Below are 16,434 nucleotides of genomic sequence, written 5' to 3' on the forward strand. Positions count from 1 at the left end.
GGGCAGCAGCTGCCACCAGCCTCCACCAAACTCAGCACAAAAGGCCACAGCGGCTGCTGCTCTGTCCCCACCTAGCCAGGAAATGAGACGGGAAAACACGAAAACACGTGAGGGTGGCCAGCCTGGGGGCGTCTGGGCGCCTGCAGCCGAAATGGGGATTCCATTCCTTCAGCTGTCTGTGGCCCTACTGTGTGCCTGGCACTGAGTGAGGCCCTAGGGAAGGGGTGGGAGAAGGGGCACACGTCCATGCCATCCAAGAGCTTGCCCTAAATCACAGAAGCTCTGTTCATAGGCGACCTAACTATGCAGAGGGTCTCCATCAATCCCCACCCCCACTCAGGGAACAGTGCTCTATTATCCCCAAGTGAGGTGTCTGGAAAATGAGACCCACAGAGAGGACGAGATTTATCAAGGTTACTCAGTGACAGTGTTGGAGTAGAGGTTTGAACCCCAGAAGACTGACTTCATGTAGAGCTGTTTATTGACCACCTACTATGTGTCAGCCAATGTGGGTCCTCTCTGACCCTCCCATAGACTATAACCCTATTTTAAAGAGAAGGAAACAGAGCTTCAGAGAGGTAAATAAAGTGCCCAGGACTACACAGCCAGGAAGTGTCAGAGCAAGAGCCTAACTCCGGCTACCAAACTGCCCCCAAACCCTCATGTCTCAAGAAAGGGAAAGAACCTGGTGCACACATGTCATCCCAGCAACTCAGGAAGCTGAGACAGGAAGCACTGCAAATTCTAGGCCAGCTTCGGCAACTTAGGGAGTCCTTGTCTCAAAATAAAAAGGGCTGGGGATATAGTTCAGTAGCAGAGAGTACCAGTTCAATCTCCAGTACCAAAAAAAAAAAAAAAAAAGTAAGCCCCATCGTTGATCTATTGGTGTCTTCTTTGTTAAGTCATTCAACAAATATTATCAAGCACCTACTGTGTCAGGCACAGGATTGACCCCAATAAGCCTGCCCTAGCCCCTGCCCTCAGGGAGCTCACAGTCCTGGGCATGCCCATGGGGTGTTCAGACTGAACAGCCGTCTCTTCAGAGTTTAGACAAGGCTCTATCAGGGGTGGCTTCCTGGAAGAGACGGCCCTGCAATTCTCTCTGCCTTTTGGCTGGGCCCCATGGGTGAGTCATTTCCCTTCTGAGTCCCTTCATCTGAGAAAGGCCGCTCTGTCCAGTGTGACTCAAGGGATGTCATCCATAATGACAGCTATGATCCCAGCTGAGTGCCTCCCCACTGCAGAGCACAAAGAAGTTGGTGGGGAGGAGTGGTCACCACTCAAGTCCAGGCTTTTGGAGAAGACAGACCCTGGGAGCCCAGGATCATGGAGTCTACCACTGACCAGAAACCCTGAAGGCTCAGACAGGAGGTGACGTCAGTGAGTGTGGGGCCAGTCTGTGAGCTCAGGTGCACCTGCAGCCCCCAGCAGGCATGAGGTCAGGGCTGGAGCGCAGTCCCAGGGCGACCCCGAAGTGCTGGGCAGAATGAAGAATGAAGAAAAGCAGCGAAGGGCGGGGGTCTGAGCTCAGAGCTCTAGTGTCTCTTTTGAGAAAAGGTGTTACTAATGCATGGACCGTGTGTCCCACAAAATCAGATCACTTGGCCAGTTGTTTCATTGGACAGATGCATGCCAGGCACGCTCTGGGGGCCAGGGACCGTTCTGAGCACTTTATACCTGTATGTGGCTCAGAGACATGTGACCTGCAGCTGGCTCAGACCACAGCAGTAGGCAAGTCTCAGTGGCCCTTACTCCTCTGCATCCTGGGAGTTTGTTACAATGACTGTGTTTACCCACTGAAGGGGGTTAGTGGGGGATGACAACTAGAAAAGCGAATTCCATCTGGGGAGCAAGATGGGACTGGGTGGTTCCGTGTCCAGGCTGTGGACTGCACAGGGGTAAGAGGTTGGAAGGGCCCAGTTCTTTCCTCAGCATCTCCAGGAAGAAAATCGAGTTAGGGACTCTTCCCCGGGGGAAATCTGGCCTACGTGCCAGCTTCTGTGCCCGTGTGCGCAAACGTGCGCCTGCCTGAGGACAGGTGGGGTGCCGGGGGAGGTCTCCCAGGTCCCTGTCCAGCTGCAAGCCTGGTGCTCTCTCAGGCCTGGCCTCTGGTGCTCAGCCTGCCCAGGCCCTGGCCCGGCCCTGGCCCCGCTGCCAGCCGCAGCCGCAGCCTCTGTTGTGGTCGATGTTTCTGGATCTTCCATGGCAACGGCAGAACAGGATGTACCTCTGGATCACAGCAGGGACAAGCCACACGCTCACAGGCCGCCCATGGGTTTCCCTCCTCAAAGGCTCAGGGAAGAACTTCCCAGGCTCAGGACGAGGACAGACGGTGTTTGTGTCTGGAGAGAGGCAGATCTGTGTCCTCGGAGGGGTCAGTGGCTGAGGACACACCCCAGCTGAGGGCCTCCTTCCAGGGAGCTTGGTCACCTCCCTCCGCCCTTCACACAGGTGCTAAGGGGGCAAGAGGAAAGGGGGTCTGGCGAAGGGACGGCTGCCCAATGTCCTGCCCGCTATTACAGGCACTTCTCTAGGGATGGCTTTGTGCCATGACCTTGGCTAAGTTCCCTGTATAACGCATGATATCAAAAGTCAGGGGCTGGGGTGGTGGCTCAGCGGTACAGTGCTTGCCTCACATGGTGAAGCACTGGGTTCAATTCTCAGCACCACATATAAATAAATGAATAAAATATTTTAAAAAATATTAAAAAAAAAAAAGTCCAGGATGGCCAGGCGCGGTGGCACATGCCTATCATCCCTGCGGCTCGGGAGGCTGAGGGAGGAGGATCACAAGTTCAAAGCCAGCCTCAGCAAAAGCGAGGCCCTAAGCAACTCAGTGAGGCCCTGTCTCTAAATAAAATACAGAATAGGGCTGGGGATGGGGCTCAGTGGTCCAGTGCCCCCGAGTTCAACCCCCAGTGCCAAAAAAAAAAAAAAAAAAGAAAAGAAATTCAGGGTGTTTACTTTTGTACTCATAACATGGTTCTAATCTTTATATCACCACTGTGAGGTTATTCCTGTTCTTCAGATGAGGAAACTGAGGCACAGAGAGATTCAATCACTCGTCCTGAGTGCATAAAATACAGGGCTGGGATCAGAGCCCAGGGCTGTCTTGCTGCAAAACCCTCCATGGACCCGTCATACTGCCAGGACCAACTCTGCAACGTGTCTGGCTCAGTGCAAAATGAGAAGCCTGCGCCCCTGGGAAGGAATCATTGGGGATTTCAAGACCACGATGGAAGGAAGCGCGGGGGCTTTGCTGAGCCAGAGTCCTGTGCAGCTGGCCCGAAGCTGGTGGTGCTTTGCAGCTCAGTGACAGCTGCGGTCACTCAGAGGGCTGGACACTATAGCCTGGAGGGGCGGGTGGGAGGAGAGGAAGCCCTGTCTGGCACCCTGAGTTGCAGCAATCTGAGAGCACTCTGTCTGCTTGGGGACCCTTGCTACCTCATGAAGGGGGACAAGGGACCCTTCTCCCAAAGCGTTACACTCAGCGCCCTAGAACCATGCTTCTTGGCGCTCAGAGAGTACTTTTGAGCTCAATATGAAACCATCTTTTTTTAAAATCTTAACATTTCCCTAATTCAGAAGCAAATATTTAAAATTTTATTATTTTTTACATTTTTATTTATTTATTTTGGAACTGGGGATGGAACCCAGGGGCACTTTACCATGGAACTACATCCCTAGTCCTTTTAATTTATTTTGAGACAGGGTCTCTCTGAGTTGCTTATCCCCTCGATTTTGCAGAGGCTGGTTTTGAACTCGTGATCCTCCTGCCTCAGCCTCCCGGAGACGCTGAGATGACAGGCGTGGGCCACCGCGCTCAATTTGTTTCTTTAAGCATTAGGATCTCACCGAGTTACCCAGGCTGGTCTCAAATACTGGGCTGAAGTGATCCTGCCTCAGCCTCTCAGGAAGCTGGGATTAACAGAGGTGCACCACTATACACAGGAAATGAATATTTTTACAATATAGTGAATGATATATTGTAGTTTTTTATTAAAGTAACATGATCCTGTTGCAGAGGTTTTGGGAAACAGTTATAAGAATAAAACAATGAGGGCTGGGGACATAGCTCAGTTGGTAGAGTATTTGCCTGGCATGCACAAGGCTCTGTGGTTCAACACACACACACACACACACACACACACACACACACACACACACACAATAAAGCAATGAAACCCAGGGTCCAAGGTTGGGCTCAAAGATGTGCTTAGCATGTAAAAGGCCGAGTTCTCAAACCCTTCCCATCCCCGCCCATCGCTGTTAGCAGGTGTAAGATTCCTTTCTTACTGAAGGCCCAAGAGGACCCCCAGCCATGAAATCACTTCCCCTTTTCTCTCAAGTGCCTGGCACAGGCAGGGGCTCCAGACACAGAGACAGAATTCCAGAACCGTGAAATACAGGGGCTCGGCTAGCATCACGTTTTCTTGATTCTTCTGGACTCTTCTGGAAAACTCAGGATTCTTTGATTCACAGTCCCAACATCGCAGACCTGGAGGAGACTGAGATGCAGCCCCTGTCACAGAAGAACGGGGTTTGGCAATCCTGCGAGTCCCCAAGCTTCCAAAGCCTTGGAGAAGGAAGCTGAGGCTTCCTTTGGTGGAACATCCCGTTCACTCACTATCAGCAAGTACCTGCTGAAACCGAACACAGTCAGCATCGTGCCCAGCGGATGAGGGGCCATTTTCTTTGGAAAGAAGATGGTGGGGTAGAGAGGGCATGAACTTGGAATTGGGGGCCTCTGGTCTCTGCCCCTTCCTGGAGGCATGCCCCTGACCATGTTACCTGGTCTGAGTATCCAGCTCTTCGTTTGTAAAACAGGCCCAACGTCGGCTATAAAGATGGACTCAGTCATACACATACGGTTGGCCCTCCACGTCTGAGGGGCCCCCATCCAAGGATGTGACCTACCTTTCGGACTGGAAATATTTTTTGGGAAAAAATTTCATCTGTAGTGAAAAATGTGCAGACCTTTTTGCCATTATCCCCTAAACATGACAGTTTAACAACGATTTAGCATGGACAGTGCATTAGGTGTGGCGAGAAACCCAGACGTGATTTTCCTCTAGGGGAGGTTCCTCTGCAGGTAGGTTCTCTGTAAATACGACACCACTTCACACAAGGGCCTTGGGAATCCTGGATTTTACTATCTGTAAGGATCCCTCAGGGACAGCTGTTTGCAAAACTATTGCCACTAGTGGAGATATAGTTCTTCTCACCATCCTCCGTTCCTTCCTCTTTCACCAGGACCCACAATAGCGGTCATTCAGCATGGACAGGGTGCCCTACAGAGTGGGCCTTGCATCTCCCAGTTATTAGTTAATTCTCAAATTACTGGTCTCAGGAGGCAGGTAGCATTGTTCTCGCCCCATTTTGGGGGGGGGTACTGGGGATTGAACTCAGGGGCACTCAACCCCTAAGTCACATTCTCAGCCCTATTCTGTATTTTATTTAGAGACAGAGTCTCCCTGAGTTGCTTAGGGCCTCGCTTTTGCAGAGGCTGGCTTTGAACTCTTGATCCTCCTGCCTCAGCCTCCTGAGCCGCTGGGATGACAGGAGTGTGCCATCGAGCCCGGCTCTCACCACATTTTGATATTCCATGTCAAGAACCAGAGGGAGCTCCTCACTCCAATGCAACACTTTAGGGAGAATCTTTTTGGTTTTTTTGGGTGGTGCTGGGGATGGACACCGGGCCTTGCACATGCTACATACCCACTCTACCACTGAGCTATGTCCCAGCTCGGAGAACTAGACTCTTAGTGTCAGATGCCAGCACATCCTTTCCCAGATTGAGAGGCTGCTAATGCGTGTGTTGATCTTTTATTTGCTGGAACAGTTTACAAAAAAAAAAAAAAAAAAGGAATTTGAAGCTGGAACTGGACCCTTGACAAGTACACTTCAGGATGCACGAGCGGTTTCCCTTTAAAGGCAAAGCATGGTGAATAGGATTTGGGAGCAGGAGACCCGCTGTGTGTGGCCCCAACAGCCTCTGGAGCATGCAGTGGGTCTGACTTCTTCGGGGCTTCAGGCTTCAGCTCTAACCCCTCTGCTCTGTTGCTGGGACCTAATGCCGGGACAGGATGCATCTTCTGTTTGCTTATTTCTACTCTGGGGCCGGGAGACTCCGCTCTAGGGAAGGTTCCAGATGGGAGTCAGTAGTATCTGTCTGGTTTATCACTCTCTGGATGTAACCAAAGGCTAATTCCTTGTGCTCTGCAGGCCGGTTTCTTTTTCCATAAACCGAGGAAGAGGCTGTGTGGAGGATTCAGAGGGATTCCTCAAGTCAGGCACATGGAAGATGCATAAGTGCAGCTGATTCTGCATTTGGGGATTCAAAAGCCATTAGAAAATATCAGGGAAAAAAAAAAAAAAACCCTGCATCACTGTGAGCAGAAGTCCTCTGTGAGGCCGCCCACGCCTGTCATCCCCGAGCTCGGGAGGCTGAGGCAGGAGGGTCGCAAGTTCAAAGCCAGCCTCAGCAAAAGTGAGGCACTAAGCAACTGAGACAAAACAGGGCTGGGGGTGGGGCTCAGTGCCCCTCAGTTTAATCCCTGGTAACCTCCCCCCAAAAAAACACTTGAATCTGCATGACGATACAGACTTCTTGTCACCATTCCCTAAGCAATAAACAATTATACACATGGCATTTACATTGTATTCAATGTCATAAGCAATTTGGAGATGATTTAAAGTGGGGGGGGTGTACAAAGACTATTTGCTAATACTAGCCATCTTACTTAGGGAATTGACATCTGTGAACTGTGCTCTCCATGGGGAGAAGGTTCTGGAACAATCCCCTAAGGATACCAAGGACCGTGTGCTTTTGGTTCTTGGCTTTAGGGTGCAAGGACGAGTGGCGTTTCCGGACAGGGATCACTCTGCGCACCCTGGGTGGATGCCTCTTTGGAACGGGGCTTCCTGACAACGTGGGAGCCCTCTCTGCCTTCTGGAAGGTTTTCCAAGGGACTTCCCCAGACTTAAGCAGGCACGTGAACTCTCCCCTGCAAGCCTCCCATCACAGAGGCATGATCTGGGACCACACCCAACCTGGATGTCTACTCTGAGATGAAAGCCGGGTGACACCAGCCAGTTATGGAACATTCTGAGAACCCCCAATAAGCAAGGATCGAGGAGGCTTGGGAACACCCATGTTCTCTGTTAGGCGTCATGGTGTGTCTCCTGAGAACCCTGTGGAACGTGATCAGAACTGGTGAAGTGTGAGCCTGCTCAATTGCATCAGTCTTGTTTTGGTAGTTTCTAAACTCGGCCATCGGGATTCCCAGGGAATCGACATACAGATTGCTGGGCCCTGTCCCCAGAATCGGATTCACATTTAGGACCCAAAGAGAAATGGTTGGTACCTGCAGGTTGCCAGGAGGCGTTCCTAAGCCAGGGCTCTCCCTCCCGCCCTGCCTCGGCAGCGCTGGGGACTGAACCAGGGCCTGGGGGGCTGAGCAGGAGCTCAGCTACACCTCCAGTCCTGGGAGTGTCCTCCAAACACCTTATAGACAGGACTGCATTCTAGCGTGACAACACTAACCTCTGCTTTGAATTTCATACTTGATAAGCAGTTTCCAGCCATGATTTGGCCTCACATGTATACTTTCTGGGGGTGTTTATTTGCTTGTTTGTGCAGCTTTAGCAACAGTTTGGATTTTAAAGGTTCCCCAAAGGCCATGCCTTGAGGGCTTAGTCCTCAGCTGACGGTGCCGCGAGGTGGTGATGGAGCCTTCAGGAGCTGGGGCCTGGCAGGAGGAAGTCAGGCCTCTGGGCGCCTGCCCTCCAGGGGATCCCGGGGCCCTTCCTGAACCTTCTGTCTCCCCATCCCCCCGGGGGGAGCAGCTTTCTCTCTTTGGGCTGAGCAAACAGACGGATCCACCACGGACTGAGGCCTCCGAGCCCAAGCCCTGGGCTCCATCTTCAGCAGCGTGGACGGGGTGGTGAGGGGACAACCGACCTTCCCCTCCTGTTTATCTCGGGTACTTTGTCACAGTGACAGAAAGGTGGCACACCCAGGGAGAGAGAGCGCCACCAGAACTGCCTGGTGTGACGTGGGCACGAGCGGGCCTCTGCCGTGCGCAGTGACCATCTCCTGCCATGGCAGTGAGCAGTCACGGCCCCACAGCCTCTGGTCCCTGCCATGTGGGGGGACCACTCCTACCTGGTGATCCTCTGGGGCGCACCTCTGGCTCTGATTTCTACTGTAATGGAGAGACCACCCCAAATCCCAGTCCTATTCTGATGAGGAGCATTTTTTCTGGTGTACAAATGGCCACCCGGCAGAGGGCCTGTTCCTTCCTGACAGAACCAGGGAACGGGGCGCGTCCTGGAAAGACCTGACACTTCTCTTTGGTTCTCCCTGGTCTAACTTGTCCAGGGTTTTGGGCATAGAGTACACAGTAGGTGTACATAGAGTACACAGTAGGTGCTCAATAAAGACTGTCCAGGATGAGGAGGATGATGATGATGAAGAATCAGACTGTCTTGGCAAAGGCTGACGAGGTAGTTTCCTGTTGAACAAATGCATAGTCATCAGGCATTTATAAAGAAAAAGTTTATTTTCATCACAAGAAGCACACAGACTATATATAATACACACCAACAGAAGTAAAAAAAAGTGCATTATGCATATTCTACTGCAGATTCACAGTACAAAAGATACTGCCTTTAAATATATAATATAAAAAAACAAGAAGAAAAACAATTAAAAAATCATTGATATAACACAACACACAGGAACCCACCAGCAGCTTCTGAAAAACCAAGGACTAACTCTTCCGGTGGTGTCCCTGTGGGGGGACCTGGACCTACATTTTGTTGCAAAGAGTTTAGGACACTAAGAGAGGAAAGCCAGGGTGGCCAGGCGGCAGTCACACCTCTATGAGACAAGGGCACCGCTGTGATGGGGATGGCCGAGGGCTGGGGTCAGGAGCTTGGTGTGCCACTCCCCAGCTGGCCACAAACCAAACTGCGTTCTTTCGTGGGCTTCCGAGGGACGCAGCCGTGGCGGAGGCTGGCCCGGCCCCCAGAACCACAGTGCTGTTTCTAGCAAGGATCCCTGGAGGAGCTGTGGACACACCACGTCCAACTGCACAGCGGAGTCAACACGAGAATGGCCTAGGACAGCTCGTGTCCCACACCGACCACCACTGACGAGATAAATACCCAGTCACCAAAGATGAAAGCGCAACAGTCTCCATAAATACACAGTATTTGTAAACTAGGATTAAGGCACTCAATTGTAGAACAATGACCACGGCGTAGGGAGGGGAGGGAGCAGCCATCTTCTCTTGCAGCAGGACCCTGGCCAGGGCAGCGGCCCACGGGGAGTCTGTTAGACGCCTGTGTCTGAGGGCGGGGCTGTGGCACCTATTGCAAGACCAGCACATGGCAGGGACATGTGCATGGGCCCAGGGCAGCACTGGGCAGCATCACGTCACAATGGTCCAGATGATTCCTCTGTAGCTCGGGTGACATGGCAGAGGTGTGGATGAGATATGACGCACAAGGTTGGATTCAGCTGTATGTGCTCAGGTACGTATGGATGCACTCGCCACACACCATGCATGTCCAGACACCGCAGAGGGGACCCCTTCCCCAGGCACTCGGTGCAGAGCGGACAAGAGCAGAGCCAGTGGCTAGGTGTGGAGTGAAGCAGCCACCTACACGAGGCCTGTGTCCTCGGCAGCTAACCAGGGAGTAGGACCAGACAGGCGAGGCTGCCCCGAGCTGCCCAGGCGTCCTTCCTGATCTACTTAGCACTTCTGCCAGAGGGGAAGAGGTGGCCCTCGGAGTTTTGTGTGTTTGAGGGGAGCCCCGTTAGTGGCCATTCAACCAGCAGGGTTGGGTGAGCTGAATTCTGGGACCAAGAACTCCTGGACAACAGAAAGCAATGCCTGGGGCTGGGGTTCAGTTGGCAGAGTGTTCGCCTCCCATGCACCAGGCCGTGGGTTCAATCCCCAGCACCACCAAAAGCAATGCTTTTCTTTTAGGGTACCTCGGGGAAGTTGTTTGGGATGATCTTAACTAAGTCACGTAGCATTTGTGCTCACCAGGGAGGAAGGGGCCCCGGGGATCGGGTATTCATCAACCTTCCAGGATGGGCCTGGGGACAGAGTGCAGGGCAGGGCTGCTCTGCAGGTCTGTCCAACCTCAGCTCTCTCCTGAGGCATCCTCTGGGCTTGCAGGGTGGGGGAGGACTTCAGAACTCACTGGAATGTTCTTGAGCTGGAGAAACCAGGTGTAGGGGGAGGGGCTTGCACAGGGCAGCCACCTGTGTGCTTCTGGGGAGTGTCACCTGCATGAAGGGACAAGGTGGGGGCAGGGGAAAGGGCCTGCCAGCAGCAGTGAGCTGTCCACAGTCCAGAGTTTGGCAGGTCCCCAGCTGAGAACAAGGAGGCAAGGAACGCAGAGAGAACCCTTTCTCATGGGAAGTTCAAGCAGCCAGGGCTTGTTGTAGAAGACCCTGCCGTGGCTGGAAGATACAGAAATGGACCTTGGCTGGGACAGATCCCAGTTGGAGGAGGGAAGAACTGGAGCTTCCTCCAGTGACCAGCACTACCTCTGTGCCTCGTGAAACCTGATGATCCAGGCAAACCTGCACCAGCGCAGGACAGGCTGCAGCAGGGTCACCCCAACTCTGGGTGCCGCATGAAGGCCATGTGGCGTGGGATGCGGCCCCATGGGGACATTTCCCTTAGTTCAACACAGGCATTCAAGGAAAATGACCATCACCAAAATCACTTGCCCAGCACCAATCTCTGCATCCCTCTCTGCTCCTCTCCTGTCCCTTATGCTGGGAATCTCCCAAAGACTATGGCCACTGAGCACACTTTCTTTGCTGAGAGCAGTGTAAATGTCATTGTCAAGGTGCCTCTGATCTGGCAGAATGCTTTTGTCTTGTTAATGTAACACGGGGGTGTAGCTCAGTTGGTAGAGTGCTTGCCTCACATGCACAAGGCTGTGGGCTCAATCCCCAGCACCACAAAACAACCAACAACAACGACAATTTAAAAAAAAACAAAACAAAAACAGTGGTCTCTGCCTCTAAGAAAACTCTTCATCCTTCTTTCCAGGATGGATGTAAACCAAGAAATCAAGAATGCTCCCCCCCCCCCACCACACTGATGACCTAATATGCTGGTTGTGGTTCCACAACAAATGGGCAAGTTTAGAAGCCAAAGACCCCCTTGTATTTGTAATCTTCCCCACCCCCCGACTCTTTAGCTGGTCGAAAGAAAAATTATGGCTTTCAAAATTTAAGTTTTCAAAAACATATCACTGTCCTCTACGGAGGTGATAAAAAACCAACAAAAGCCTATCATCGCCAAATTTAAAGAATCATGTTGACACAAAACTTGATCTACTGCGTGTGTGGCAAAACATACTGAACTTGGTATTTTTTTCTTTTATGCTTTTGTTGGCTGAGGATGCGGGGAAACCCCACACGGTTTCAAATGTAAGTGGATAATCACCTTTTTAAGTGACTTTAACTGACAGTAGTGGGCCGGGCGGGGGTGGGGGGAACCCTACAAAGTAAAACAGCAGACTGCAAAAAACATCATGCAGCGGGAAGAGAGTCCCTGGAGAGGGTGTCTGCAGAACCCTGTGCCCCAGGGGAGTTAGACCCGCCTGGACCCTGAACCCGCCAGGTCTCCTCCAGCACAGCGGCTCTGGGGCCCAGTTCCCACCAACAGGAGATGGCAACTCACGCATCTGCATTGGGGGCTGCCTGTCCTGAAGGCTTTGGGTCTCACTGAGCTAATCCAGATGATCCTGTCGAGGGCAAGATGGAACCGCGGGGAGCGTCCGTGATCCCCCCCCCACACTCTCCTCCATCCTCCATGGGGGACCCTGGTGGGGGTGGGCGGTGAGGCCTGGGGTACAGATGGGGGAGGGTTTGGCTTGAGGTGTCCAAGAGCCAGAGGAGGACTTCCAATTTGTCCCACTTTTTCCTATAGGGTCATGGGCTGCCGGGTGTCATATAAAACCAGGGTGGGCGGGTGACTTCCACGAAGGGTCTGGGGGTACCACCCAGGGCTTCGTGGGCCACAGGTGCCTGCTGCCATGAGTTTCTTGTCTCACAACCCCTAGAGAATGTAAAAGCCCTTCTCAGCCGAGGGGGGTGCACACCAGCCCCTGCCTCGCTCCCCAGCTGCTTCTCTCTCTTCAGGCTGTCCCTGCATCTTCCTCACTTGGGGACCCAGCCCAGACCGGTCACACGCCCTGCTGAGCTCACCTGATTCCTCGAGGCGAGGCGTTGCCCAGAGCGGAGCCCAAGGAGACTTGGGCTGTCACTGCCTCTGCCGGAGAACTGGAAAGACAGGAAGCAGTTCTCCCCACAGGAAGTGGCGACTGGAGACACCGACGCTCTTCCCTGTCCTTCCCCGGTCGCATCCTTTCAGAGAAGCTGCAGTGAGTAGCTCCTGGAGCAGGACCCAGGAGAGGTCTCTGCCCCCAAAATCCCTTCCCTTTCCAAACATTGGAAAATGGGACCCAACAACCCTGAGGGGTGGGCTCCTGGGAGGATCCACCTCCTAGAACCGCAGCCCCAGCCCTTCCCCAACCCGACCACGCCCAGTTCAGCAGCAGGAACAGAGAAGCAGCAGTCTGGGGTCCTCGTCCCTGAAATAGGGGCGCTGAGGGAACTGCACGTTTCCCCCAACTGACCCCAGTGCCGACCCAATGCCCGTCAGCTGCACCAGAGCCAGGGCGGGTGGCGCTCTTGGGGTACCCACCAAAGGAAGCCAATCTCCCTGGAAACCCCTTTCTGACAGCAGCATTCCCTGGGATGAGCCCTGGGAATCATCGTATTTAAAAAACAAAAAGCACAGCGAGAACAGAGGTAGGACTAGGCTGCCATCGCGAGTGTCTTTGAGGGTGGGATGAGCTGGGAACGTGGGCCACAGGGACGGTGGCGTCACCATGACTCCTCTTTTGCATGTTGCAATAAAACATTTTGGATGTGTGCATATCTGAACGTGCTCTTCTGGATTCGGTACTCTTCTCAGAGCCGGGACTTGGGGACAGAGTTCCGTGTCTCTGACAAATCCCTGCACCCGGCACCTCCCCTTCCTTCCTGTGCTGCCGTGTCTCCTCCTCTCCATGGCAAGAGCGGGAGGCTCGGGTGACTTGGGTTCTTTAAGACAGATCAAGATGTAAGAGGCGGGTCAAAACCCACGAGGGACAAGGGAGGGATCGCATGAGAGTCTGTCGTGGGTCAGCTTTTGCTCACCCAGGAGGGGCTGTTCAAGTTTCCTGGGGCGCATTTCCCTGATGGCTTGGAGGCCGGGTTCGGGTTCCTGGGGACGGCCTGGGGGTCGAGCAGGCAGGAGGGTTCGCTCCACTTGGCGTCTTGGGAGTCGGCGAGGGTGGAGGCGTCCGCCTCGCTGGACAGGTCCTCTGTGGAGAAGTTGAGGCTCCCGAGCTTGGCAAGAGAGTGGGAGCGCTTGAGGGGGGACGACACGGTGAGGCCGGCCAGCCGCAGCCGCGTCTCGATCTCCTGCGTCCGCTGCTTCACCAGCCCTGGCTTCCCGCGGACGCTGTGGATGCTGTCACTGCTGGAGCTGCGGGTCATGTTGGAGCTGAGGGACGAGGAGGTGGGGGTGTGGCAGATGGTCCTCAGGAAGTCTCTGGAGAAGGTGCTGGAGTGGTCCAGGCGGCAGGGGAGGGGCAGGGGGCTCTTCAGCGAGGCTCCTTCCACGGGTTGGGGGGCAGCTTCTGGCTTCTCGTCACCCCCCGAGTGTCCGGGCAGAGCTGGGGGCCCAGGGTCCTGCGGGGCGGCGGGCTCCTGGCTCTCCTCGGGTATGCTGGCCTCCAGCCGGCCGGGGACGCTGTCTGCGGGCAGGCTCTTCAGCCTCTCCAGCTCCTTGGTGTGCTTGCGGACCAGGCCGGCCTTCTGCAGCTGGATGATGGATTCCTGGTGCTGCATCAAGTAGCTGTTGGCCGTGGGCTTCTCGGATTCGCTACTGAACAGAAGCCTCAGGTCCTTTGCAGGCTTGGGATCTTTCTTGGGTGACAGTTCTTCCTTCACCAGTTCCATGCTGGGAGGGTTCTTATCACAGTGAGAATTCTTCAATAGGAGGGACTTTGTCAGGACTCTGGGGGTCTCTCTAGAAGGTTCTGAAATGCTACCTGTTAGCTCCGGAGCAGCTGCGGCTCCGGAGCTGCTGGCATCAGGTCTTCTGGAACCTGCTGGCAGTAGGAAGGAGGGCGCGTCAGCCACGCCAGAGGCCGGCTTCTCCAGACCTCGGGACCTGCTGGACATGTGGGCTGCAGGGGAGGATGTGAGGTGGGGCAGGAAGGCTGGCTGGGTGCAGATGGCGGGAGCACCTGGGTCCTCACACCACTCCCTGAAGGCCTCGGGAGCTCCGCTGGCTGCAGGGTACATGCAATCGGCACAGGATTTATAGGATGGCTTCACTTTGTTCAGGATCCCAAACATAGCATCGTGCTGCAAGGAGACAAGAACACTGTGAGACGGAGCACCGTGAACCAGGGACCAGATACAGGAGGAGGGCAGGCGATGCGCAAGGGCAGACCCTGGAGGGGCACCCCTCACTGCAGTGAGTGGGAAGCGAGAACTCCTGGAACCGGCCTGACTGTGACGACGCAGGCAGAGAAGCCTCAGAGACACAGAACCAAGACCCAGAGCCGAGGTCCAAGCTCCTGGGCGTGGGTCGCATGGCCACGAGGGTTGAGGAAGGGCCTCCGGAACCTCCCTTCTCACCTGCACAAGGTGCCTCTTGGCCAGGCTGCAGTGTCCCGGGGAAGTAAGGCACCTACCCTGCTCAGTGCCAGCTCACGGCACTAAGAACGAAGTGAAATAGCGAGTCGGCTGCAGAAGCGGAGCCGGGGTCTTCCCCTTGCAGAAATAATTTGCATTTGGGGAGCACGCAGCCCCTGGATGGAGCCCTTCCTGTCCAGCCCAGCTAAAGGAACGGCACTAGTCACGGTCTCCACAAGAGAGGGGGCAAAGGGCAAAGACAGCATTTGGAGACCCCAACCCAGACCTAGACACAGGTGCCTCCAGGCCCGGCCAGACCCCGGCCAGACCCACAGAAGATGCCGTTCACGCTGTTTCCCAGGGAAACCCTCTGCTATGCGGAGTCTTCTGCCAGGTGGGGCCACCCTTCACCCGCTCAAGTGCCAAAGGACTGACTGGTCAGGAGTTGCTCTTCTGGGCTGAGGTGGAGGCAGGGAGATGGAGGGCAGGCACTCCATCTGGAGGGGACCAGCACTCTGCCCCGCAAGGGTTCTGGAATGGTCTGAAATGAAGCCCTCTAGGCCGACGGCTGGAGGAGGTGCTCGCGGGAGGAGGGCTTCTCCCTGAAGCTCCAGAGCTGCGCAGACTCGGTTTCCCAAGGCAGGAAGTCCTGGTGGCCCAGCACTGGAGGAGGCCCGGCTCCGCCCTGCCCTGGGGGCTGCAGGAGATGTGCGGTGGGCAAGGGAGCGGGCCCTCCTAGAGGATGTCTCTCTGCCAGGAACCCTGGGTGGGCTTCTGGGTCCACCAGTCGACCCTCAGCCTGACAATCTCAGGGACCCTCACCATAACGAGGCCTAATTCTTGAACCAGAATTTTCTCTCAAGCTCTAACCAAAGTGCTCCCGTGTTCTTTCTTCTCACATCTGCAAGGAAATCTCCTGTGGAGGGCTGGGAGCAGGTGTGAGGGCACCTTTCAGAGTCAATGGGGCACAGGGTGGGCTCAGCAGGTACGCAGGGGCCAGGATTGCCACATGAAGTCCCTCCCCTGGCTCCCTGCACAGCTGCTCCCCTCCGTCAGGCCACAGCCCGTCTGTTGGCATGCTGACTGCCTGCGGCACACCTGGCCACATCCCTATGTGTTCACCCTCCATTCGCCCCACTGAGCTGCAGGTGTGCGGGGGCCATCTGAGTGCGCCCTACCCCAGGCTGGCCAGGCACCGTGGTAAGTGGGGGTCAGGCACGGGAATGGATGCTTGTCTCGGGGTTCTGGAGGTCCTGTTTCCTAGGTGATGTCACATTCACAATCTACCCTCCCACTAAGCCCCTCCCCTTCTTGGGCCAGTGACTTAGCACCATGTGAGCCGAGTGGTGGCACAGTGTCCTGCAGAGTGGTCCCATGCTGCCTGTCTTGATGGGTGTTTCCTCTCTGAGGAGAGTCGTGAGTGTGGGGGGACCTGGAATCCTACCTGGTTGGGGGTACGATTTTTGATTTGGAGTTTGCCAACTGCACCCCTCCAATAAGCCAGACTCCACTCTTGGGCTGCTGCCCGCTGAGGGCGCAGGGAGACAGAGCAGAATCAGGGGTGACCTGAGTGAGAGCCAGGCTGAGGTCAGCCGTGTTCCACACGATCCACCAAGTACCACAGCCGCAGAGACAGTGGCGCTGGTGTCACGCACTGGGACGAGAACTGAAGATCAGACGCCTGAAGATGCCAGGCACATTTA

At 54.7% G+C, this 16,434-nt stretch overlaps 1 protein-coding gene across 9 annotated transcripts in view; it reads right to left on the bottom strand.

Moving 5' to 3' along the window:
- Window positions 1-4,025: 4,025 nt before the first annotated feature.
- The window catches only part of Ssh1 (slingshot protein phosphatase 1), a 64,610-nt gene continuing 52,201 nt past the window's right edge, over window positions 4,026-16,434 (bottom strand). For 4 of the 9 annotated variants that reach the window (XM_077796131.1, XM_077796132.1, XM_077796134.1 and 1 more), the window contains one exon: window positions 8,576-14,458. In XM_077796131.1, coding sequence (XP_077652257.1) covers window positions 13,226-14,458 — 1,233 coding nt within the window. In that variant the 3' untranslated portion in view covers window positions 8,576-13,225. Of the gene's footprint in view, window positions 8,517-8,575; window positions 14,459-16,434 lie in introns of those variants that run through there. The other 5 variants (XR_013343352.1, XR_013343350.1, XR_013343351.1 and 2 more) reach the window with 5 other exon arrangements.

Source organism: Urocitellus parryii, chromosome 3 (assembly GCF_045843805.1).
Source record: "Urocitellus parryii isolate mUroPar1 chromosome 3, mUroPar1.hap1, whole genome shotgun sequence".
In the NCBI taxonomy this organism is placed as follows: Eukaryota; Metazoa; Chordata; class Mammalia; order Rodentia; family Sciuridae; genus Urocitellus; species Urocitellus parryii.